General features: G+C 39.3%; 1 protein-coding gene across 1 annotated transcript in view; it reads right to left on the bottom strand.

The window, feature by feature from the left end:
• The window catches only part of astn1 (astrotactin 1), a 377,251-nt gene that overhangs the window by 19,107 nt on the left and 331,388 nt on the right, over positions 1-26,756 (bottom strand). The window contains exons 18-20 of the mRNA XM_026312724.1: positions 23,781-24,058; positions 22,023-22,156; positions 21,259-21,410 (exon numbers count right to left, since the gene is read on the bottom strand). Of these exons, the coding sequence (XP_026168509.1) occupies positions 21,259-21,410; positions 22,023-22,156; positions 23,781-24,058 (564 nt within the window). The remainder of the gene's footprint in view (positions 1-21,258; positions 21,411-22,022; positions 22,157-23,780; positions 24,059-26,756) is intronic.

Genomic DNA, 26,756 nt, shown 5'->3' with positions numbered 1-26,756 from the left:
GCATTTCATGTCCCTCCTGTACAGTCCCACACAGTTCTAGTCTTCGGTATTACTGTTGCAGGTGGATGTCAAAGGGCACTCTGACGGTAGGTGCTAAGGGAGAAGATTGATACTGTTCCACTGTCCACTCATTTTTCATAGCAGTTTCAAAACATCAACCTCTTGAGCTACAACAAATCCCCCACAGTCCTTATCTACATTGTCTGGACACCTAAAATTATTTTCACATCATCTTCAAGAAAAAGAACACACAATCATTCATGTAAAGTAGGTGTCATAGTCATTTAAAATACAAAATAACAGTATATATATCAGTTATTATCAACACACGACAAAATGCTGAAAGTCATCTACAATTAGATTTTAAATTGAATTTTATTTTGAAATTCTGCAGTAGATTAAACAGCCATAATCAGGGGCTATGCCTGTTTTCACTTGAGCTGCATCAGAGAAAAGCAACCCTCTGACCAACACATCTCTCTCAGGAATCCTTTTCTGCAGCAGCTCACCCTAGTAGTGACACATACAGAGAGCTATGTTTTCCTGGCTGGCACTGCGTACGTCAATAGGGCATCTGGCCACTGATGGCCACCAAGTCTGTGTGCATCTCTGGAAAGACAAAAATCCCACTGCTGGGACAGGCCAATACTATGTGTATGTGTATGTGTAAAGGTGTGTGAAGTGATTGATGCTCTTAAGTATCATCTCTGACTCTTCTTTGCACAAGCGTTGCCTGTGTGTGTGTGTGTGTGTTTTTGTAATGTGTGTGAAGAGATGGATGCCTTGAGGTGATCTCAAAATGAAGTGATTTCTACTACAGGAGTGTATCCTCTGCATGCATATATCTGTGGGTGTGTCTCTGACTAGGCCTACTTGTAATTAGGGCTTATGTTGTGGCAGTTACATGAAAGTATTCAATTTTATAATCCAGAGTTTTTCCTTTCTTCTCTGCTGTCCATTGGTCCAGGAACTATTAGTCTCCAAGCCCATAATGGTGAGATATTGCACAGGGTGTAGTTGAAAAGACTGAACTAATTCAGTCTTCAATATAGTCTTCCTAATTGTTTAAAGATGTTGTTTCACCTGAGGGACATATGATGTCATGTTTGATGTCATGTTTCCCTAACATAAAGTGTCCCACACAAAATGCACAAGATACATTAAACTACATTCCCATAAGTTCTTATTTTTCTTATATGTCGATATGACCTGTGTAACCTTCCAAACATTTACACTGGAGTTGAATTGTCTCAAAATTTCTCTTTTTTTCATGTTGTAAATTGATATGTCTATGTGAGAATGTTTTTAAAAAGGAAGAAGAAGAGGTCTGCACTTAGTCACGCCAGGAGTCAAGGGTAATGCCCGAAATGGAAACAAGTTGTTTTTTTTGGGTTTTTTTGCGTGTGTGTGTGTGTGTGTGTGTGTGTGTGTGTGTGAGTGATAGGTGGTCTGAGGCAGTCACCTCTGTCTCATCTGTCAGCTCTGGCTTGTGTCACTAGCTGGTAAAGAGCAGGCCAAGTACCATGGAGTTGGAGAGAGAAACTAAGGATGAAAAAACGTGTGTAGCAGCTGTCTGGCTATCATGTAAGGCAGCATATAAAAAAAGCAATAGTGTTTGAAACCTCACTGGAGAACATAGTTTGGGAATATATTGAGTAATTCTCTCACTATCTGAATATCAACAACATGCAGCTATGGTTTGTCTGCACATCCCAATATGGAGAATTCAGTTTTGATTTGTGAATATATTATCCACTGACTGTTTATTACAGCCGTCTCATAGTGTAAGCCTTTGTGAGGCAAACTAAACATATTTAAAGGGCTAATGGGAACAGTTTATATGTGACTAGGGCTAGACACCAAGTCATTTTCAACTATTAATAATATAAGTGCGTTACAACAACAGAAGGGAAAACAGCAGTGGAGCTATTCATTTCCCTTTTATTTACAGTAGAGAGCAAGAAAAGCACGGGCAGAAAGGGGTTAAACAATTTCCTGTGCTTGCTTTCCTGTCACATCTCACCAACCTTTGATTCTTAAGCAGGATGCATTCATAGATTGGATGCCTTACCCTTTTAAGTCACCTCATGAAGACTGCAGCAGAACATTGTAGTGGGTTTGAATATGGTTCTAAGGGGTTTAAAGTGAACCAGTACTAAAACATGTTTTTATAGCCGTGTTTAAGTTTGCTATTGCCATGCTTTCTTTGAGTGAATTAAAATAATTAAACAAATCTAATCTCTGGGTCTTTAAATTTATACCTGGTATGAATTCTCTTTATCTTGATTATATTGCAGTCATGTATTGTGGTTGACTAAATATGCAAATCAGTTGGACTTGGTTAGAGAACTTGTCCAGGCCACAAACTGACACCATTCAATTCTAAATCACAATCTGCAAGGGAAAACTTGCAAATTACTGCTGCTGCTTTTGTTGGGCTTTCTTAAGCTAGCAGGTAACCCTTCAACTTTGCTGTGTGGTAATTTTCTTAAGAATGTGGTCACACTGTATAGACTGCATTACACCTGGCTCAGATCTGATCTGATGTGAGACCTCCAAATGTGGTCTGGCTGATCTGACTGGATTCCGATCCCAGTGTAACCTGCATGCATTTACGCATGGCATTAAACATGTGTTTTTCCAAATCCAGTCTTGGTTTAAAAGTGTGGTCAAAGAAGTCAACTACATCAGACTGACTCATGTCATCCTAACAACACAACCACAGCAGGGTGGAGCAACACCCCACATGATGGCTGTGTGGGTTAAAAAAAAACACATTTGATTTCAGCAGCCCTTAGGGTGTTAAAGACTCCACAGAGATTTAATACCAGGGACCCCTCGGCATGATGGAAGAAGCTTCTTGAATGTTAGATAATGAAACTTCAGGCTTGTCTGCTTATCCACTTTTGGATATACTATGACCTGTTTATGGAGACTCTCCAAAAACCTTATTGTCACATGTCACATTCTGACACTCTGAGTTCCAACCACATACACCAAGCTCTTCTAGCGATGTCATGCTATTTCAGCCATTGCTTCTGAAAGGCATTATTCTTATGGCCACATTAGTCAAACAGTAGTTACCATTATGTCTTTATATCTTTTGATAGTCTGATTGATGAAGTTTTCAACATTTTTCAAATGTACGAAATATGGTTTATTAAAATAAAACTAGATTTTCATAGGTTTAGCGATCATTCAGATTTGTAAAAATCACACTGGACCCACCAACTGCTCAGAACACAGAAACATAAGGGCAAAAAATGAACCTTATTTGAAAAAGAAAACAAAAGGAAACAGTGAAATTGCAACCCAGACTGTCTGTTGTAAACATCAATCACCGTCAAAGTCTGACCATCAAGTTCAACTATGACATACCTTACAATTTTTTTGTGCCCTGATGGATTATTACAGTGATTATGGTTTTAACCCTCAAATAAAGTGGTTCAGATATTCTGGATAAACTCAGAGGCTTGTTTGATCATCTGACCACTCAGGTTTCTTGCCCTTTCGGACTTCACTGAAGTTAATGTGTTGTAGCTAGCAAATCTTAGCAATTCGCTAACTACAAAGTCAACAAAAATGATTGCCAAAACTACAAACATATGAATCTAAGCTGTCTTCTTTAGAGAATTTGTCCAGAAAATGTTACATTGCTCACTCGAACTAGCTTGCACATTTGGCCTCACCTCACTCACTGATGTCAAGGCATGTATTTTGCTTTTGGCACTGTCAAATGAACTGTGATTAGAAAACCGTTAGCCAAGGACAGATTCACATCCCTGTCTGCTCCCACTCCCAAACTGCATTTTGTTGTTGTAACGCTTTGCAGTAGGAGGAGACTGGATCAAACTGGACTGTTCATGATACGTTAAACACTGTGCTGATGTAGATATGGACATCTGAAAATATAAAAATACCTTAGACCTTTTGGGTCATCTTACTCTGTGCACATAACATTGTTATTTTGTGGGTACCAGTGCTACCATTTATCTGTCCAATCTTTCCTGTCAGCCCCCTCTGTAAATCACCTGAAGCAGCAGAACTGTAATAAACAGCCCACTGAACAATCTGAGGATTCCCACTGCGCACTTTCATGAAAGGAACACCTGATGTGTGTGGTCTGCTGGCCAGAAGAACAGAAAGTGCACATCATTTTACTATAACAAATATCTCAGTCAAAAGATGTGTAACACTGTGAACACTGTGTGCTGCCATGGCATTTACAGAGATGACTCAACACCAAGGGAATAAAAAATAAATAGAAACAAAATGTTTCTCTAATTTGTTGATTGCTGACAGACAGCAAAAAAATAATTTGATTCTGGAAGGAAATCCAAATACTTGATGGCTGCTGACTTGGCCAACTTGTGAACATAAAAGCTGAAGGCGGCGCATGGTGGATTCTGACCTTCTGATCTGCATTATTTTATAGGCCTGATTTCTGAGACATGTCATCATGCTGAAGCCTTGTCCAGGTTCAGTCTCTCCCACATCCTCTGGACAGTTGCATAAGCCTCTCAAGGAATGCTACAACTTTAACATAGTAAGGATATTTATGATTTACTGTTAGAGTACATAAACAAAACTCTTTTCATCATGGCATGAGTTTCAATACATTTATCAGTCAAAATCCTTATTTATATGTCGTAGGGTTTAGCAAGATTAAAAAAAAAAAAAAAAAGAGAGATGACAGAGACATTTGACGTAAGGTAGCCTATTATGTAGTAAACAGATCACAGGCAATGGCAAAACAGCAGCAGAATGAAACTTTTAATCAAAAATGGAAAATCAAGGTTTTGTGATTTATGTCATCTGGGAAGTGACCACTGAACTGGTGACAAGAAAAAAATGAGCACATTTTTTAGTAGCTCAAATTTTTCAAAACATATTGAAATGTATTTTCTCTCTAACAGACTGTGATTCCCACCATGTGAGGAACATGATCCTGCATTTCATTTCTACAGAGCAGGCCAGATGACATTGGTCGACTGTTAAAGGTGCAGTTGGGAAGTGTTGTAAATCTGTCCATTTAGCAAAAATCAGTAAATCTGTCTGAGGCAGGAAATTCTAGTCTGATAGTTCCTGGGTGGGCATCAAAGATTTCAAGCAGCTACTTTGGAAGTTACACTGAATGTTTGTATTTAATATATAACATTTATTTCTATAGGCACACATCTGTGTGTTTTTTCTACAGACTTTCTAACCACAAACCTATTGAAAAAATAATCAGAAAAATTCCAATTTCATTAATGCCACAGTCAGAGTAGAATTTCAAATTTTAGGGTTTCTGTGTGGAGCAGCAGTGGATAGTTAATATTAAACAATAACAGCAACAGTTTTGCAATAACACTGGATAAAATTGTGCAGTTGTTTGCTTTACTATAGCAAGCCTGGCTAACTAGTTTATTTCCTGCAGCGCAGTGGTAACTGAACATTTTTTCACAAGGTGAGGGGCATGTCACACTGTGTAGTGTGTGTCTATATTTTATGTTAGAAAAATACTGGAAAATTCATCCTGTGGAAACAAAGAGGCTACAGTATCAAAGTTTAGAATAAAGATACTGACTCTCTCCTACTCACTATTTGGGTTAGTGAAGTTTGCGCACCAGTTAAGTCTTGATCCAAGTGGACAATAGTTGGTTCTTTACATCTGATTTTGTCTGTTGATTGGAGGACTGATCACAGTTAATGCAGAGTGACACAGCCCACACGAGAGCACTTTCACCAGCTGTGTCTGAAATCACTTCCTATTCACTACTCCTATAGAGTATTATATGTACTATAAAGTGTGCAGTCCTGGCACAGTAAAAAAAACTCTCTCCAACACTGTTTGGATAACTTTCGTTGTGGCACTGATTATGTCATTGTCATATAAATAAAACATCACAGATCAACATTGGCATATGTGTATTGTTTATCAAAGAGATGCTAAATTAAGATTTAACATTACTTGTACACAATTAAAGCTGCTTTGAATTGTAAAGAAATAAAACTGTTGTAGACTAAAGACTGTTGTATTGGTTTTTGCATCAAATCATAGACCACGCATCAAGAAAGAGATTGAATCATGTGAGAGACTCAGAGAGTTAAATGAAACTTTTGACATGTGATTGGAGCTCTCAAAAATGGACCTGGAATATATGATGACAAAACTGAAATAAAAAATGGAAAAGGTCAGCTGCAGAGGACTGTTTATATAAGTATAAGTGTATAAGTGTTGGAAGACACAATTAGACCACACACATATATTTTCAGAGATTTTTTTCATGACCAGAGGTAACTCGAAATTAATTATCTTTATGAAATAATAATAATTATAATAATAATTAATTTATATCAATTTAGTCTATACTACCACTCAAATGTGTGTCCAAACTTTTGACTGGTAGTATACTGTAAATAAATCTGCTCAGTCTCATCTAGGACGGAACATGAAAGTCCAATTTTAGAGGAGGAGAGCCGCAACTCTGGGGAACTTGTCATTCAGCTGGAGTTGTTTACCCTCAGCATTCTTAAAGTATGATTGGTTGGAAAAATCATGGATTGCCAGGACACTGATGTGAGTTATGGGATGTCTCACCTTTTGAAGTTCTGCCTGCTGTCGTCAGTTCACTTGTGCAGGCTCTGACTCTTAATATGTGTGTGTATGTGTGTGTATGTGTGTGTAGACCCTTCCAGCCAATCGACTGCTGTTTTTCTTTGCTCCTTAATGGAAATGACAGGTGCTTTAAAGAAGATAATGTTTTTACTGTGGAGCCTTAATATCTATCAGACATCGGACATACATACAAAAACAAGAGGTCACAAATTGTGCCAGGCTCTTCTTTTACTATATATGTTTTAAAAGATAAATATTTGTTTTATTAATGCCAGGCACTTGTTAGAGAATGCAAAGAGCCAACATCACCTTCAAAATAAAATAACAAAACCTTCCTTTTTTGGATTTTGTTTTGAATCCATACCTTAAAATACACATCACAATGGCACTGACACTATCCAGACACTGTTTTCTCAGTACATACTGTGCAGAGGGTAGAACCAACTTTACTGATGACACTTCTACTCTATGATGCTGCACAGAGTAACTGTGCATGACTCGTTTCCTTTCTTTAAAAACATGACCATTCCTACATTTCTTGTTCTGTAGAAGCTGAATTATGACATGGTATTTAAATGAAACTGTAAAGGTGCTGGCAGGTATAGTCAACTAAAATTCTGGACAAAGCCAGGGCAGCTGTATCACTCACTAGTCTTTAAACTGAGTCAGACTAACCACACCCTGACTGCAGCATAATACTCAATGCAAAGGCAGCCTGATAGAAATCGGATCTTAGTCTTATAATCATAAATAAGCATATAACTGACAATTACTGAAACAAAAAACAAAGTGGCAACTTGGCAAGTTGTACTTTGTAATGTATCTAATGAATTTAATCATGTTAAGATTAGTCCAAAGTGAATGTAAACAGCTACCTAATTATTTCACACAAGAACAGGGAAAAGAGAGGGAGAGAGCCTAACCCTAACAAACATCTGGTCCCTACAATTTAGTCCAACACACCATAGTATAAGTGGATTTAAATGCGCACACGCACACACACACACAGGCGTGCACGCACGCGCACACGCACGCACGCACGCACGCACACACACACACACACACACATTTATTCAGCCCTAATTGTGATGACTTTCACTGACATTGAATTCCTTAGCCCATTACTCTAACCTTAGCCATCACACCCAAATGCCTAATTCAAAACCCCACCCTAACCCTGACCTTAAAGTATTTATAACCTGAACACTAAAACCAAGTCAAACAGTCCTTGGAAAGTGAGTTACAAAGTGAGGACAGGCTAAAATGTTCTCACTTTCCCAAAATGTTCTCAGTCCCATGGTATAAAATTCAATTAAGTGTGCAGCCACACAAATATACACCACTATGGACAAACACACAGGGGCTGCCTATAAACGTATACACATGAGCTTAAATGTTTTCCTTTTGCTGTCCTATAACAGGTTTCACTACGAGCTGCCTGGGAATTCATCCATTTCTGTAAAAGCAGACAGCTTCCTTGTAACTAGCTGTATTTGGCAGCTATGCGCATACACACATGCAAAAACTTTAACAAATAACATCTGGACTTGGTTGTCTACCTTCCCATTGAATAAAAGGCAAAGAGACCAGCAACACAACAACAAGAGATCACGACAAACCATTCACTGTTGTTTTTTTGGCATTCCAGCACCGATAACAACCACTAACAGACCATGATGATTGGCTTCACAGAGGATCAACATCCCATTGGATATGAAGGGATAATTGAGCATAGAAAGAACAGAAAAAGAAAGATAAGGATGATGAAGAAAATTAGGGTGGGATGGCCTGAAGGTAAACTGCCTTGTGTGAAAGAGAAAGATGAACAGCCTTTCAATCTGCATGCGTTTTCACCTCATTCGTGTTTGATGTGTGCACTGCCGAGCTGCCATTTGCGTCACAGCACTATAATTCATAGGACATTACATCTTCAGAGGGGCGATAAATTGTTTTATAATTGGATAGAAATGTGTCTGACCAAATTGATTGCAGTTGCCGTGTAAGGGTTTTGCACGGCAACTGCAAATTTAGCCAAATACATCAATAAAAGAATGAAACACCTCAGACAAAGGTGGATACAGTCAAGAACACATAGTAAAAGCTAAAGGCTGCATACATGTCATACCTTGTAAACTACTACAGAGGTTTGAAAACAGTAATACAAAACCTACAGGACAACATATCACTTAATATGTGGTTTATTTGGGCAAAGTCAACATTCTGGCTTCTCTTAACCACTTTCTTTAATCTCTATTACTTATTTTCCCCTTTCCCTTTTTCTTTATCTGTCATTCCCCTGTCTCAAACAAGCCATGTGCAGTTCACACTGGCAACGTTTTTAAGTGCTTCTGGATTATTAAAGCTGTCCACCAGTTGTTTGTCTCACGCAACCAAGAAGCTTCAGTTTCTACAACTGTGTCAATTCCAACCAGCTTTCTCCAAATTTTGCTTTTCTTTGCATGCTTAGTAATGCAAAATCCCCACAGGGTACCATTTAAATCATGCAGACTTTATTACCTCGTGAAGTAAATCTACATCGACCCATCAAGGCCCAAAGATTTTGCTGCGAGTTTTTATGTTTCAAACCTTGTTTTCTGCAGGTGAAAACTATGTTTTCCTGTTTATCTGTTAGTTTTGGTGGGCATCTTCCTTTTAGACAGTGAAGATAATGGTAAAAACAATTTGATCTGCCACTGTCCGTTCAGCACCACAGGAGGTGTGCTGATGAAATAACAGCTAGTTATGTGGACAGTGATGAATGAGTATCGAGTCAGTGTAATGGTTAGTTTGCTTCTGTAGTGAGTATAGTACATCATCTCTTTTGACAACACATTCTTTTCATTTTTTACGGTCTGTCATTTTACGACAACACTAAACTCTTTAGAGTCCAGATCCTCGCAGACCAATGTGTGACACTACCGGCAGGCTTTTTTCCCTTATTTTCACCAATCTGGGCCCACTGTGCCATGAAAGATGCTTCTCCGTTTGACCTACATTTATGTAGTACTATTTCTCATCTGCTTTTCAGCAGGTTTGAAATCCATTCAAACTCTGGCTTCTTCACACAGTCCAAAGACATGCAGTTCGGGGTTAGATTTACTGATGACTCTAAATTGTCTCTAGATGCAAATGTGTGTGTTTGTCTGTCTCTGTCAGCTCTGTGATAGACTGGTGATTTGTCCATGAAAATTGTGATTTGTGGTCGACACCTTAATCTTCATGACAGCTACAAAATATTTAGTTTTTAGCTTTTGTATTTAGTGAACAATTGTTGCACTGCCCAGTGTGTGTGCGTGTGTGTGTCTGTGTGTCTTTGTATGCATTAGATCATTCTTTCATCCGGATGCCTGACGGATAAAGTGAGACACTGGACATAAAGCATTCCATGAAGATGAGGTGTCAGTCCTTTCACCCTTGGAGCTCCTACAGAAGAGATTTTATCTACATCTTCTTCAGCCACAGCCAGAAGGAGACAGCTGAGAGTTGTTTGGCTGTTTGCATAGTGTTTTAAAGATGACAGCAGAGAAGCTAAGATGAACTAAGATGAAGTGGTATACAATAACAGAGTTAAATTTTAATATAATCGGATGATATGATGTATAATATGATAATATGATCTATAAGCTTCATGTAGCACTGTGGGCAGACATGTAGGCCTATGTTTTATTAGAGGAAGCCATAGCAATGTGAACTTGCTATTGAAAGATGCAATGTCTTTGGGAAAGGTGCATGTTCAGTTCTGACTTCATATTGTTGGGTACACCTCTATGTAGAGCCCTGGTTTAGACCCACAGACAGTGATGAGAATCTCTTAATTTCTAGATTTGCCCAAAGAACAAAGCAATGGGTGGTGTAATAATACTCAGTAGTATATGATGTATGGATTTTAGCCCTGAGTACGAGGGGATGACCTTTAGCTATGCCTGCTACGGAAATCTCCTATTTGTTTAGGTATTGCATACAGTGGTGGAGAAGCAGTTGAGAACACTGGGACATTTCCCAGTGGCCTATGAGTCAGTTGCCCTGCTATGGACAGCCAACTCGACCAGCTAAAGCATAACAGCAGGATAAGTTGATGGACCTCTTAGAATCCTTTCACTCTCACAGCAGTTCCAAAAAGACATCACTGTGTCTCACATATAGCAATCTGAGTCACTGGCAACCATTGACCTGCTTGTCCACCAATATCATGCTAAAACCAACAGGTGTTCTGTTGATTTGTGCTACCTGTCCAGATGTGCTACTCAGCAGTTCTGCACATGCCCAGATACACACTCTTGGGCTGTTTCCACACCCATAAATCTGTACAACCTTTGTCGAGCAGTTTGAGTTGTGCCCTCATTGTTTTGATACGGCTTACTCTTTATCAACATTTTAATATCCCATTAAAATCAATAGATTCTGGTTGTATTGGATATTGAACAGTCTTTTAACAGTGCACATGGAGTGAGAAGGGGTGTAAAGTACTTAAGAGTGATTCTGTATTGGGAGCATGAAAATTGGATAGTGGTCTATTGAAGGAGACTACACCAGATTAAATGTTAATAATAAGAGGATCAAAACAATGAAATACAACATACCCAGCATGCCGAGCTAAGTGGATAATAACAGTGTGACGCAATAGCTGTAGGCTACACAGTTTAAATTTTCAATTACAACTTTGTGGAGGAATTATATCAAAGCAATGACACTGAATGGAAGTTAAAAAAAAAAAAAGTAAAGCTAGACTATGAACTTGACCAGACTTTGGTTATGTCACAGGCTGGGGAATGTAGACACTGTACATACTTGTGTTAATTGAGGTTATATGAAGTATAGTTAGGGTCAGTACCTCCAAGTCTGAAGACATGGTACTGTGTAAAATAGTAGGCTAACAAAATAAGGGTTGAAGGTGAGTTGTTGCCAGGTGGTAATGTTTTCTAGTTTTGGAGTAAGTTGCTTGTAGATAATTGATAGCAAAGTGCTCCAGTGTCCAGAGTTCGCTGGACCTTATAGCAACTTGATCCTGAAAGCGTTAAATCTTACTCCTGTAATCATAACCTTGGGGTTGAGACTGATAAAATATGTTTGTGGATGTATAATGAATTAGGTTGTTTCAAAGACTGTCTAGGCACACCCTCAGGGACAAGGTGAAGACCTGTTATTGTTGGAAAGCATAAAGTTCTGCTGCACATATTAATTGAAAATAGGCGGTTCAACCTTTTGATTAGGATGCCCCATGTACATCTTAATGTGGAAGTATTCTGGGTGCATCCAACCTGACCTGAGGGCAAACCCAGGACATGCTTATTCTCTGTAGTAACACAAGCCTCTGTGCTGCTGCTTTTGCCACAATCCTGACCCAAAAAAACACAGAAAAGAAGCTGAATGGATGGTGGGGCCAAAATCTCATATTTGGAAATTACACAACATTTTTGCTTTTATTTTATTTTACACCCAGCTATAGATAATAAAGGGGCTGTTGTCTGATTGCTAAAGATGACATAGTTCTGAACTCAAGGCAGTAAAGAGAAAGCAGGTGGAACGGGTCACGCAGTGGCAGCTCTGAGGATATGACTGGTGCCAAAAGGAAGCTCAGGTCTGGTTTAGATTTGGGGAGACAAACACATTTCAGTCAACCCTATTGTCTCTGTGTATGTATGTATAGTGTGTGTGTGTGTGTGTGTGTGTGTGTGTGAGTGATGCAGATAGGTGAGTAATGTGTTTATTGATTGGATTTCGTGCTCCACTGACCCTTGAGCAAACCTTGCCCTCACTGGGTGATCAAAGCTGTTACATCATTGTATTGCTCAGAGCTTAGGGGATGTTTGTTTTCTCAGTTAGAGTGGTCCAGCTAAGTGATGCCCTGACTTAGACCAGACATCCTATTCATGAAACGTCCACACATCTGCATATGCGTGTGTGCATGTGTGCGCTTACACTATGATCTCACCTTGTGTGCCTGAAGCTTGTTAAGGGAGATATTACTACGCAAACAAGTTTTTGTCATATCCAGAGCTAAACGTGTCTTGAATGCTATAATAATCAGCTGTATGCACTGTATGTAGATTTATCTAACATAAAATAACCACAAACAAGGAAATAAAATCACACAAATGCAACTGTGGAACTGTCAGGGAATGCATGCTCATGTGAATACACGGCCCAGCTTTAAGGATGTTTTGCAGAAAACAAGGGATATTCCAACATCTGTTTCTGATGAGCCTTCAGAGAAAGTGAAGGGCAGATATTTGGTGTCTTTTTGTATTATATTTTGTTTCTTTTACAGATGATCAGTAGTGTCTGCTCAGATCTTTTCCCGTAAATGGATGTTCTGTTTTCATTGTCCTTCTGGAATTTATCATGAAAACCATTTGGGGATTTAATTCAGAGAAGAAATAATATTTGAAATGTTGAAGTAGCATCAAACAGTTTCTGGTAGTCGTAGTACCAGTGTGAGAACAATTTATATATGCTGGCTTAACATGCAAATCCAACTGAAGTGAACAGTTGGTTAATACTGGACGACAAGATTCTACCTTCATATAGTACTCTTATAAAGCATATTAACTTTTATGTCACTACCCACATCAGTTTTTGTGGGTGGTAGAAAATTAAGGAGGAAAGCAAGATACACAGAGGTAAGAGGAAAATGTATATATATATATATATATATATATATATATACAAAAACAGAAAATATCTCTGAATATGATACAACCACTATCTCTTCATCTATCTCATTTTCTCAATCCCATATGTTGTATTGATTTTAATAACACCATGCTCTGTTTACTGTTACTGTTTGAAAAAGTTGAATATCATATTTTGAAACATCCATCATGACTTTTGACTTATTACCAGCAAACGATAATAACATGAATACTGCCTGCAGCTACTGCACTTGTTGTACCTGCTGGAGAATTTACCATTCTTTTGATATTTGATATTTCTTTGCAAAGAAAAATTACTTTAATGACCTAAGAGTTCCTCCTAATGACTATATTAGTGTATTTTGCAAAAATAAAGTTGTCTGAAAATGTTTTGGCAACACACTGAATATCCTGTAGTTTTTTCATCCAACACACTGATGAACTCATGTTGTACCTTGTCTTAATGTCTTGGAAAAAAAGGAAGAGGAATATAGAAGCAGCAAACAGGAAAAAAGAATAAGAGAAGAGGAAATGAAAGATAAAAGAGGAGGTGGTTTAACAGGAGATAACATGTTTGAGGGAGAAAAACAATGGGAGAGGAGGAAGGGAATAGAGGAAAGCTAAGAGAGTGGTGAAGGAAAAGAAAAAGTCCATCTCACTGGGCTGGGCTGACCAGGAGCAGGCTAGCCTAGGAGCCTTGGGAAGCCGCCAAGGAGCAGGAGACATCTGGTCCGAGGAGGAAGGGGTCGGAGCCGGAGCAACCGCTGGTTGAGGGCCAGGACCGGGAGCGAGACGTCTCGCTCTTGGGCAATAATCAAGGTGCCCACACCCTGCCCAAGGGGTGGGCACAGGAGCGAAGAGGGGATATGACCCATAGCGATAGCCCAAAGAACTGCGCCCAATTGACAGAATCTTCGGTTATTATACGTAACCAATGTTCTCCAAACTAATCAATTTTGTGATAAAACCAAGCCTGCATGCTGCAGGTGGCATGCTCAAAGCAAACTCGCCTTCATTACATGACTGTGCATCTGTGTTTTTCTGTCTCCTTTTCCTGCAGCTGAGCCACATCAACTGGAGCTGGATGACTTTCACTTAGCATAATTAGAGCTGTGCCAGGCAATTGCACACACTGGAGAATCCAAATGGCAGTCGGAGGGAGCTGTTAAAGGTTTTGACAATTTCAGCACAGACAAGTAACAAAATGTGATCTCAGTAAACTATGTAATCTCTGACCTTATTTCATTTTCTTGGTGTATGGTGGCTATAAAGAGTTCAAAGATATGTTGGAGTCTAGATTAAATACAGTCACATCAATAATTTCTGTGTAAACATGAAAATTCCAGAAATTTAGCAATCCACTAAATAAAGCAATGATCAAACTTCCCTGCATTAACACAACTCTTGCTGAGTAGTTTTAAATGAGTAGTTGCTTTATAGTAGTTATAGCAATTGGAAAGACCCAAAAGTTCTGCGCTGGAGCGTTTTTGTCATTGTTACAATAATACACGTAGAACATAGATTCTACGCAAAAAAGCAGCATGGTTAGGTTTAGGGACAAGTCATGGTTTGCCTTAAAATTATGACTTTAGTAACTGCATTAACAGTGAAATGGGTCTTTCTGTGTCTGTCTGCTTTTCTTTCATGTACTTTGGCTTTTTTTCATATACATAGCTTTTAGGTTAATTTGTGCCTTTACTGTAGGTGCAAGTGTTTGTCTCTGTGGGCCAGCTTTGTGACAGACTAGTGACCTGCTGCAGGTTTACCCTGCTTCTTGCCTGATGTCAGATGTCATTGGCTATAGCACTTTTTGAGGGATAAAGAGTTATACTGTAGCTAATGGAAGAATGGAGAATTCCTCATGTTATTTTCCATCATAGAAGCTCTGATATACTTAGTGAGATTCTCCTTACACCACAATCCGCAGCACAACATGAACTATCTCTGCGGTGGTCCAGGAGTCAAAACAGCTGCCCAGCATTTGAAACACTTTAAACATCTTAAACTGATGTGGAGGTCCTTATGTGCAGTGCAGAGTGGACTTGACTCAATGCCAGCATCAATGTGCTGCACCACAAAGGTACAGCTCTTTTGTCATTTTTGGCTCAGATGCTATTCTCTCACGTACTGTACTTCTAACTTCATCAGAAAAAAAAGTACTCCGGGCATAGTACGACAGTCGGGAAAGGCAGCATTGTTTTAGAACAAATGAACATGTCTTAATTAGATCTTTTTGGTGGGGAAAACAGTACTGAAATATTTACTTAAAGATTAATCATTTTGTGCCCAAACCAAAATTTACCCCAAAACACATGGGTGTCTTGAGCAGATCTGGCTGCTGTTTTATCTGTGCTATGTCATCCACTAGGCTGTTGTTTGGTTTGGTTTTTCTGTGACTGGTTGTTAGTAAAGTGGGAGGCACAACCCCTAGGGGGGGGTGCAGAACTATTTTGTATATAGCATAACATGAGGTGCTTCCAGAATGGAGGAACTTTTTTATTATATCATTTGGAGGAGGTTGTCATTTTTTGTGCAGGAACCACAGGAACTGAGAACTATTATAGTTTTTAGCTCCTACTTCAAAGTAGTGTTGGTTACATATTAAAACCCAGGATTATGTGAAAATTGTCTACATTCATCTGGGTTAGGCACCTTCCAGCCTGAACTGGGTGTGTCAATTACATATAAGCGGCAGTTTGGCTGGGCTCTTCCCAAAAACGCAGACTTTTCTTCATCCAGTTTGAGGTACTGGGGCTGACACAGGACATAATGTCTGCGGCTGCATTGTATTCTTCTGGAATGTGCACTGCTTTTATTGAGAAAAGGTGCACATGAGACCACAGTAACAGGTGATGAGCCTTTTGATATACATTCTCTATTATGCTGTTCATCTGAACTACAACAAGAACCCCTAAACTACATGGCAAAGTGCTCGACATCATTCCACATGTGAGCAGCTCCAGCTCATTTATGTTTGTCTCTCTCTGAGTGGCCTTTCTTCACTGACCACTGGGAGAGTGAACACCAACACATGAGACAAAGGAGTGTGTCAGCACAACAGGGCTTCCCCTTTATCAACTGACAGTGGAAGGGACAATGTGCCTTGCCAATAATGAACTGGTTTGAGCATTAGGCGATTGAACCGGCCGCTGAAGACACTTTGTGTGAAACAGGCTGAGCGGCATTACTGAGTGAGATGCTGCCATCACTCCCAGGAGGCGCATGACTGATAGAGCCGTGAGCACCTGGTGAGGAGCAAAGCAACACAGCATAGATGAGAGGGCTGCCAAGCTCTCCTCGGAGAGATGGTGCTCAGTTCCATATTCTGATATACTAAAGTCTGAGTGGGCTGGGGCGGGGGGTTCACTAGGAGAAGGCCTGAACGACAGGCTGTTGTTTCGATAACTGACTCCCTAAAAGAGAAGTGCACAAATCCCTATGAAGGGGGATGATAGAGACATGAAAATAGGCATCCTCCACATCTAACAACTTGGGCCAGTCACCCACTCAGGGCAAGGTCAGACAGCCTCAGGGTACGCACCAATTCCAAGAGGAAGTGAGCTGAGATGGTGATGTTTGCGGCAGTTGCAGGTCATCCCTGAAAATGTAGCCAGTTCTGCACTCACCATAGATTCTGGTGGTTCTGTAGTCAGAAGAAGTCATCACAGAGAAAAGTGCTCTTTAGTCAGGAAAAAAGGTTGCCCTTTAGTTTGAGGCTGAAGAAAATAAAGGGAAAAGCCTGCCTGAACCGCTGTTTATATGTGGGGGTCGCTGGGGTGATTGACACACTTGGTTCAGGCAGAAGGGGGGGCCCATCTCAGATGGATGTAGACAATTTTCTCTTCAGTGCACTGGTGCAAAGAAGGGGTATGACCCACAGAAACAGCCCAGAGGGCTGCGCCCCAATGAGACAGAACCTCAAGTGACGTGCATTTACATGGATTTGTCAAACACTAAGCACCAGCACCAGAAACTGTCATTTTTAAGAATTCATTTTAAAAGAATGAAAAAAAGAATCTCACTGTCACTGATGTGGAAGTTGCCTATGCGACAGAGAAAATTCAGAGAAATCTTGACAGATCAAAGCAAAATGTGAAAATTTTTGTTAGCATTGTGCGTAAGTGAAATCACCATAGCAACCATTGGCTGGCCTACATTAGTTCAACATATGTGGGCGCGACAGGGGATGAGTCTTCACCAACGGACGGCCTCCAAGCAATAACAAGAAAATATGACAGAATATAAATGGGGGGATGTTTGCGAACCATTTTTCTATGAGACTCTTTTCTAAGTGATACAAGGACGTATTGTTTATTGTGTCTTGTATTGGAATTGTTTTTCCAATGAGCGAATTGTATAATACCTACAGTATGCAATCATATAAGGGCTTAGAGAGAGCTAGTGATTAGCTATAAAACTATATGAAAATGTATCCTTGTGTGGAGTGATGGGATAGTAAAGACATTTTCTTGTGTAAGAAAATCTCCAGTAGTTTAATGAGGATGGCATGGCAAGTATGTGGTACCATGGCAACAAGCATTGTCAACAGCATGGGTAAACTGGAAAATCTCAGCATGACATTAATAGTTCAGTTTTGAGTGGAATATTCCTGTGCCACGGTTTGTGTGTGTCTTTTCCAGTAACCAGCGCTAATTTCCCTGCACACTTTGCCATAAATTGCATGATAGCTACAGTATTTTAAGATAAAAAACTACATGCTGTAAAGCTGGCTGAAAACAACAGAAGGATGTTTTAAGAGTAATGACTTAATCTGTACCATATCTGAGATTGCAGCAGTTCCTTCTGGGTCACACTAAAGAAATTTCTTTCACTATGTCTGATCATGATCAAGTCTTTCCAACAACTGCTCTTAATCTTGAGCCACATTTCTATTCTGAGGCCTGAAAGTTTGACATCATAGCCCTACAGGAAATTTGTTTGAACCTTAAGTCTGAGTAAGTGACGAATACTAGAGCCACAAAATGTAATTTCAAGCCCACACCACCACAAAATATCGTGCTGAGGAACCATTTTCATCTTGTGCTTATGACTTTGACAGCACAGATTAGCAGATGGGACAAACAATTGTTTTCTAAGGCTATGAACACAATGGTTATGGTGAGCTGACAGAGACGATTTGAAAAGGCACAGGAAGAAATTATATTCCAAATTCCAAAGAAATTGTGTGTATAGAAAATGAGTAAGTGGCATCTATTTGTTACTTTAAAACTGCTATTATGAAGGCAAAATGTAGGTCAGGAGCAGTATTAGAAGTGTTACTTCAGTAAAGAAGCAGGACCACAATACTGTACAAGCAGAAATCAGTCATTTCAATTTTACTTAAATAAGGTATTATTATTATCAAAATGGTCCTTTTGAGTTTTAAGACGATATTAGATGTTATCTTTTCGAATAAGTAACACTGCTGCATAAATGTGTATTTTGGAGCTAATGTTGTTTTGGATTGGGCCAATTCTAAATATGTTATAAACTGTGGATAGCAGAATATGGGGTTATACATTATATTCTTTAGATATATGTTTGGAATTTTCATTGGCCATATATTCATTATTGTAAAAATGGACAAAAAAGTATAATATTAAATTTGAATGCCATTTATACAGTTGTATATAATGGAACTACTCAAAATCAAAGTACCACAAAATTTCTGCTTAAAGTACGTTGACAGCCACACACTAGTAGCAATAACCACATTTGTGATTACACCTCATCATTAGTAGCTTTCCACATGTATAACCCTCCAATTTACCGTAGCTGTAGATTTTGGTTTGGTTTTACGATGTCATGTTGAAGAGCATTTAAATTCTTTAGTGGCTAATCAGTTAGGTGTGTATGAGATTACACACAATTTATAGTAAAAGTTTAGTTAGCTAGTGTCGCCAGTGTCTTTTACTCCAAGCAACAAGCTTAATTTTCTACCGGTGTTTTACTCAGTTAATGTGCACCTCCACAGCCTTAGGTACTTTCAGACAGTAAGAGGTTATTGTTGCGTCTGCATCCCAGAACCATCCGTGGTGTGAGTTTTGAATTGACACAAGCATGACATTACACCACTGCTGCAAAACACATGCAACCTCTGCCCTACACTACAGTCCCATCATGCAGCTAAATAAAGTGACGTCAGTTAAGATAGAAGGAATAGTTAATAATGGTTAATAATGTCTAACTAATACAACAAACATTATTTACATGCACGGCACAAACACCGATTAAAGCTGGTGTTTAATGAGCTGCACGGCAACATCAAATACATCTTAAAGATACAGTGAAACACAAAACTGCTCTGTGATCATGCTTCATTATAATTATGAGCCTCATAAAAAATTAAAATATCTAAGCATGCAGAAAAATATACTATGATACTGCAATATGTGCTTACAATACAAAAGAGGTGGGGAGTGAGACACAAGAAGCTCCACATGTATAATGTATAGAGTTCACACAGCAGGGTATCACTAATGTTCTATGTTTTACTCTTTTTATAGAGATAAGTGAGGAGCAAATATTTAGAGTCTGCAGCTAAAGCAGTGAAATACTGACTTATATACATAAGTGGTGCAACTTAGCATATATCTTTTTTAAGAAAATAAAATCCCTCACAGTTCATTATACTCAAAATGAATTATACTGCTGAACGTATAGCTAGAACACATTATTATAGCACTAATAAAGAAAAATGCCCTCTTGCTTCAGTCTCCCTTCTGAATCTGCTACATTGATTAATGATATTCACTGTTCTGACCTATTTAGTTTATTTTCTCATTAAGCTACAACAAACATTGGTGCTCACAGAGAACTGCAACAGTCTCCATTATAGATTTTGTCATTACTGTTGGAATAAACTGCCCTTGGAGTGCCAGCTCCTGCTCATATGGCTCCAGCCAAATAAGCTGGATTTTATGTATGACAGAGCTACACACAGTCCTGCCTCTGCTCACAGAAATGTCACCTTTCAGTGAAAACACCAGAGAAAACCTACTCTAGCAACACTACCCCTAGATCCATATGGATTATAAAATCAAAAAATATATAACACTTTCAAACTGCTTACATTAACTAAAGAAGAAAATGGCTTTTTACTGTAAAGTTTTAAACACTTTTGTGTTAATTCTAATGAAATGTGCTGTGAGAAACGCTGGTTTGTATGGATTTCGTACACTCATGAGCTAATTTCTTCTTATTATTAACAAAAAGACAGTTTCTGCAACAATTACAGTGGTACATTAGGCAGCAATGTGTATATAAATGCAATTGCCAGAGCTAACTATTTTATAAAATCACACAACACACAACACTGCATCATTATTATTAGTGTACCCCATCTTGTGGAGGCCTTAAAAACTACAACTAAAACAGGCCTGTAGCAAATAGACTAAACCTAGGCAATGGTCAGAGAAAAACACTGCATTTCACTACTATCACTGGTTGTCTTAGATTTAGATTGAATGGTTTATCTTGTTAATTCCTTGCCTTTGGAAACATTACTGTAGTGGAAGGTTTTTCGAACTATAGAGGGTAACATTAAACAAAAATGAAAAGGGTTCACAATGGTTCCAAGCTTTTCAGGGGCTGAAGCCATGTTAACCCTGTAGAATAAACTGCAAATCCCTTCTTTTTCACTTCAGGACCAGAATTCCTTCCAGCTGGTATACTAGATTAAAAACAAATTAGGCTTTTGTGGCTGAGTGGTGCTAACAAACTAGTGGATTTGTTGTTTTTGCCAGCATAAATAATGAACTCTGGTCAACAGCTGCCAATACAAACAGAGGCCAACTGACTTCCTCACTGCCCATCTTAAAGTGGTACACGTCCAAAACAGCAACAGTGCCTCTTGCTGGTTCAGTAAGTGTTGGAAACACTGGGAGTAATCTTTGTTTTTAAGCTTTGTTGATTCTCTGGGAGAACTAAACTGGCATCACTGGTTGCCTGGTAACATAAGTCTAGTTCACAGTTCTCCACTTGTGGCATCAAATTGTTGATGTAGACGGTTCTCGACAGATGTACCTGTTTCAACTTTGGAGTGGTCGGTCCGCTCTGTCACCTTCTCCTGGCTGATGAGGTAATCAACAACCCGGACACCGATTGGTGGCTCAGTGTGGTTCCACTCCATGATGACCAATGAGCTGCTGGGCTCATAGGTGTAAGACAGTTTCAGCCTGGCAACAGAGTGACAGAGATGTAAAACCAAGCCACCTGAGTGAAAGATGCTGTTAACACACTGCAACTGACAGCTGACATTATCCCTCATGTTCCATAAAACCTGAAATCCAATGAAAACATACTCTGCGATGTCACAAACACCCCTGTCAACAGGAAATCTAGTAATTTATCCCTTTATGTCTGATTTGACTTACTCTGAGTTGGCAGCTATATGGCTTTGAGAAGCATGCATATAGAGGTTTGCCAGCCAATCAATACTGTAGCTCATTTCAATGATTAGCACACCCCATCTGAACAGGAGAAATAAATCAGTGACTCATGGATGGATGGATGGATTTTGTGTAGTTGTTTTTATGTCTGTGTGGTTTGCAATTCTCTACTTTAGTTTTACATCTCTGTTGATCATTTTGCATCTGTTTGTGATTGGTTTTCCATAATTCAAATGATCTGTGTTACTTTACAACAAGAAATGGTAATAGGCACTTCAAACAGAGGACCTGGTCCAGTGAGACCCTGATATTATTTGAATGGCTCTGATAGAATTTTGTCAGTCGATGCTTTTTACATTTACATTGTATTTATGTTTAGAGAGTGGTATTTTTACTAACATGGGCTGGGGGAGTGGGGCACAAGTGGGCAGCCCGTCTGTGCCAAAAGCACTGGAATCGCACCGACACCAGTCATCAATAACATCGCCCTTCCCTGAACACCACAGCATGCTCATCATTGCCTCCTGAAGAGCCTACAGAGAGACAGAGAGAGATGAGAAGACAGACAAAATGAGAAAAACTAAAGTTATAATGGAACAAGCAATCAGAGATGCTCCCAAATCACTTTTTGCAAGTCCATGACAAGTCTCAAGTCTTTGGGACAGAGTCCAAGTTAAGGCTCTTGTGATTGACATGACTGATTAAACAACTGTTTTGATATAGCTGAGGAATTCAAGGCATGCACTGCATTGTCACCACTTCTTGATCTAATAGCAATGGTATCAGCATTGGCTAGTTGTTTTTTTATGTAATTATTTTAAACAGGCTGTACTTAAATGTTTACTGGATTTGATTCTATATCTGTAATATTTTCTTCATCTGTGATAAAAAGTTCACTTTGAATGAGCGATCAGTTTGGGCTGAAACTGTTTTACACCTATAAACCCCAGAATTATCTCTGTAAGCCATCAACATATTTTTTGATTGTTACAGTGGGGAACAACTTTCAGCTCATCAGGTATGTCCTGCTGATGATGGTGCACTAAAAAACTAAAAATAATAAAAATAAAATAAAACTAAAATAAAATAAAAAATTGTTCACAAGTCCCAAATCTAGAGTCCAAGTCAAGTCCTAAATCGACAAGTCTGAGTGATTTTAGTCCAGGTCCCAAGTGCAAGTCATTCAAATTTCAAATTGTCTTTCAAATCTCAAATCAGTTAATTATAATTAATATTGAATTGAATAGTATGAAATTACAACAAATTATTTTTGTATCACATTGTGAATACTGTTTTTTTTTCAGAATAAATATACCACATGTATAGTATGCAGCCCTCATATTTACATTGTAATGTGGAAGCAGTTGCTTACAAGCCAAAATGCTAAAATTTAACTTTTCAAAATGCTGCCTGTGCATTGTGTCTATGCCAGGAGCTGCACAGTGAAGCTCTAGCAATTTCTAAACACCTTCTGTCCATAACTGTGTCTGAATCCATTATGAGGATCAAAACCTGACACCTCAGGATGGTAGGCACCAATGTATGGACCTTTTCTCTGCAGGAGCAGAAGCAGTGTCGACGTGCAGGTTTGATAAAGTTGAAGAAACAGCACATTAAGGCACCTTTTGGAAAAGCATGCTGTCTCTTAGGCATAATGCTCCAAAGTGAAAAGCCTTCTGCTTAGACTCTTCTCTTCCCTTAACCTGTTTCATAATAAGACCACAAGCTGTTTAGGCTTGATGGATAAACCACATAGAGTCACAAACAAATGATGGTTTTTATTGCAGGATGCCTGGTAATAGATTGACTAAATGATCACACATACTCAAGCCTGGATTCATTTCTACTGCATTGAGCTGCTGCTCTCACACATTATGGGAGCTTTCTCCACTGCACTTTCTCCAGATCAAAGGAAAGCTTTCATTTTACTGTAATTATGACAAGGTCATTGGTCAGTAAATATTTCCTTTAATCATACACAGGAAAGTTTTCAGGAGAATAAGAGAAGATCTTCCACCAATTAAGATGGTGTAATGGAAAAATGATATAATGCATGTTGGACTGTTGAGATAGATTCATAGGGAGAGTTTTAGTAACAGTATGTGCCTTAACACTGAATCAAAAAAAGAAAGAAAGAAAAGAAAACACTGTACACACCTGGTATGTCTCATTGTTGGACACTAATTCATAAATGGGTGCAGCCTTAGTAATCTGGAGCAAGACTGGCTCAGACTGCTGCCGCCCCTGTGCTGCCCTTGGGCTCATGTGGCAGAGGTGGCAGGAACGTGGACACTGGCCCTGGCTGGTGCAGTCCATACGGACTCCGGCTGCCATACGCTTTGCACCCGTGTCCAGCAGGCTGGCGATGTATGCAGGGTATGTCAGTGTCCTGGGCTCCTTATCTCGCTCCTCTGACTCCTCTGAAGGTGAGTTACCTGAAAGGATATATGAAAGAGGATTGCTTAACTGAAGAGGGAATCATTCTTTCCTGTGCAACAACATGGCAAAACTACAAAATGCTAACTGTGTTTCCACATTCCCACAGCACTCTCTGAGACTTTTCTTTAACTATTCTACATCAGAGGCAAAATGCATGGGAAAGTGTAAATATCTGCGCGACGGCTACAAAGTGCTCAGTTCTTCCTCTGGCAAATAGGGTATATGTCTTTGCTGACAAAAGAATTGTTGTTTTAATGTGAGTTAATGATTGTCTACTGTGGAACTTAACATTATCAATACTCAAAGATTAAGTAATCAGGGAAGATAACAGCAGGATAGTCTCTTTGTCACAATAACTACTGCAGTAATAAATTGTATTGAATGACAATACATTTTTTATCTCTGTTGCAGTTTATTTAGTCATCATTCATGTTTGTCAATTTATACTCAATTTATTATTTATTATATTATCTTTTTCATTTTATTTAGTATTTAATGCACAACTAGTAGACAAGAGCATGACAGTACAATCAACCTGCAAAAACTTTGAAGCTGGACTTAAAATAACAGAATTTATAGAACAGCAACATGGAAATGTTGTGTAAGGATTGTAGATGTTTAAAACAAGAAAAGACAATCATATTTTTGTCTAAACAATTTTTATAAAATCTGTTATAATCATTGCAAAAACTGGCGAGTCTTAATTATAGGGCTTACTTTATTTAATCTCTCCCTAGCAAACCCAATAGCAATAACAACAATCAGAGTGAACAAAATATTATGACCAGCTATTTGGTAGGCCCAAGACAACCCCTCATGCTGTTTAACATTCAGTGGTGATCTAAGTTTAAAGGGAGATATAGCTATGTGTCATTTGTGGAGTAATGGAAGTCCCACAGATCACCAACAACCCTAACAACCCTGCTCCAAGAGTTTCGATGTGCCAGCCTGCAGGTTTGAATGACTGTCCACCTGCTTGTGCCTGACTCGCCCCAGCAGACTCCCGGCAGAGGAATAGCATGAGTGGCAAAGCAGTCTCATGGTACATGGAAAACAGACAACTACAGGCCCCAGGCTATGTTCTCTGGCTGTGTCTAACCCAGAGGTACTGGTCGGGGCATCATCAGTGGCCCAACATCTGAATATCCCTCAGCCTGTGACTTGCAGCTTCCCAGGAACCACAGATTCATGTCACTGACACTAAAGTTCCTAAGTAGTATCACTATTACAGCCCACTGTCCTCATCTGAACTTTCTTCAAACTTGCCAGCTTCTCATCTGGCTCAAAGGCTACTGCTGCCCACTGGGCATTCCATATGTGGACAATTTTACATCTGTCTGGAACAAACCGTCTTTCTTCAAAGGTAGTGTAGCCAAATAGATTTGGATCCAAACATATGGATATGAATATGCAGCTCACTCTGTACTTTTGTAAACAAAGACCGCTACTGCAGCTACTGGGTGAGTCTACTCTTTCTGGTGCTGTTCATCTCATCAATCTGTCAATCAAAACGTGCATATCCTATACAGAAATAAAAGACTCTGACAAATCGCTCAGCTTCAACTCCTAGACATTACATTTAAAATGTAACGCCTGTTTCTCTCTTTGCAGATCTCCCTTCAACAGAACATTTAAGTGGTGACTGCTGATCAAACTAAACTAGAGTGAAGGAAAGGGAGAAAAAATTCAAGTAAACATCAAATTGGGCGGAGTGGTCCCACAATTATGTTTGTTGTGTATGTCCTTGACAATATTAACATACAGATTCAAGGCTTTGTGATTAGACTATTGATACTAGTCCTCACCAGTCAGAAGAAAGTGTTGGTAAATGAGGTATAATCTCAGGTCAGGTCCCCATTGGAGGAGAATGAAATTAAGCACTGGACATTTACGTATTTTGAATCCTGAAAGGTGTGTGCCCTTGGTTTGTATGTGGGAGCAAAATCTACAGGCAAAAAATATAGGTACTCTCCAGGCTATGACTTCATCTGACTCATCAAAGGCAGTGAAGAAGAATATAGGCTTTAGTTTGTAATGTGTCTAAGTAGGTCTGAGTAGGTATGTAGAGGTACGTTGATCAGAAACAGCGATAAACAAGAAGAAAAAAAAAAGCCATGAATCAAGAAAAACTATCTAGAACCCAGTTGTGTGCATTCACGTTTGCCTTCACATACTTATTCATCTGAATGTCACCAAGGATGTCACTTTCCTTGTGCTCATAACCAGCCAAACTCTAATCTTCCCTGGTTAAACTGGCTCACTTCCCACCAATCAGTGCTCATCATTCTTCTCATCTTCACGTGCTATGTCCTGGCAGACAGAAGTTACATGTGGCAGTTATATTGCATTATCACTACAACCTACAGTATATGCAGCACAGCTCCTATTAGTAACTACAGTCGTGGCCTAAGGGATAGGGAGTTGAACTTGTAACCTGAAAGTCGGGGGTTTGAGCCAGTGTTGACAGTGGGCAGAGTGAACAGCCAGTTCCCTGTCCAATCTCAATACCATGACTGAGGTGAGACCCTTGAGCAAGGCACCGCACCCCCAACTGCTCCCTGGGTGCTACAGCGCTGGCTGTGTGCATGGGGTGCACTGATTACACTTTGGGTGGTAATAGAATTTCCCCATTGTGGGACTAGTAAGGGAATTAAGTTAAGTTAAAAGAAAACCATCCCTTTTTGGAGTTCAGGA

This window comes from Mastacembelus armatus, chromosome 17 (assembly GCF_900324485.2).
Source record: "Mastacembelus armatus chromosome 17, fMasArm1.2, whole genome shotgun sequence".
NCBI classification, from domain to species: domain Eukaryota; kingdom Metazoa; phylum Chordata; class Actinopteri; order Synbranchiformes; family Mastacembelidae; genus Mastacembelus; species Mastacembelus armatus.
The sequence above is the reverse complement of the archived record's forward strand: the minus strand, read 5'-3'. Positions and strand labels throughout refer to the sequence as shown.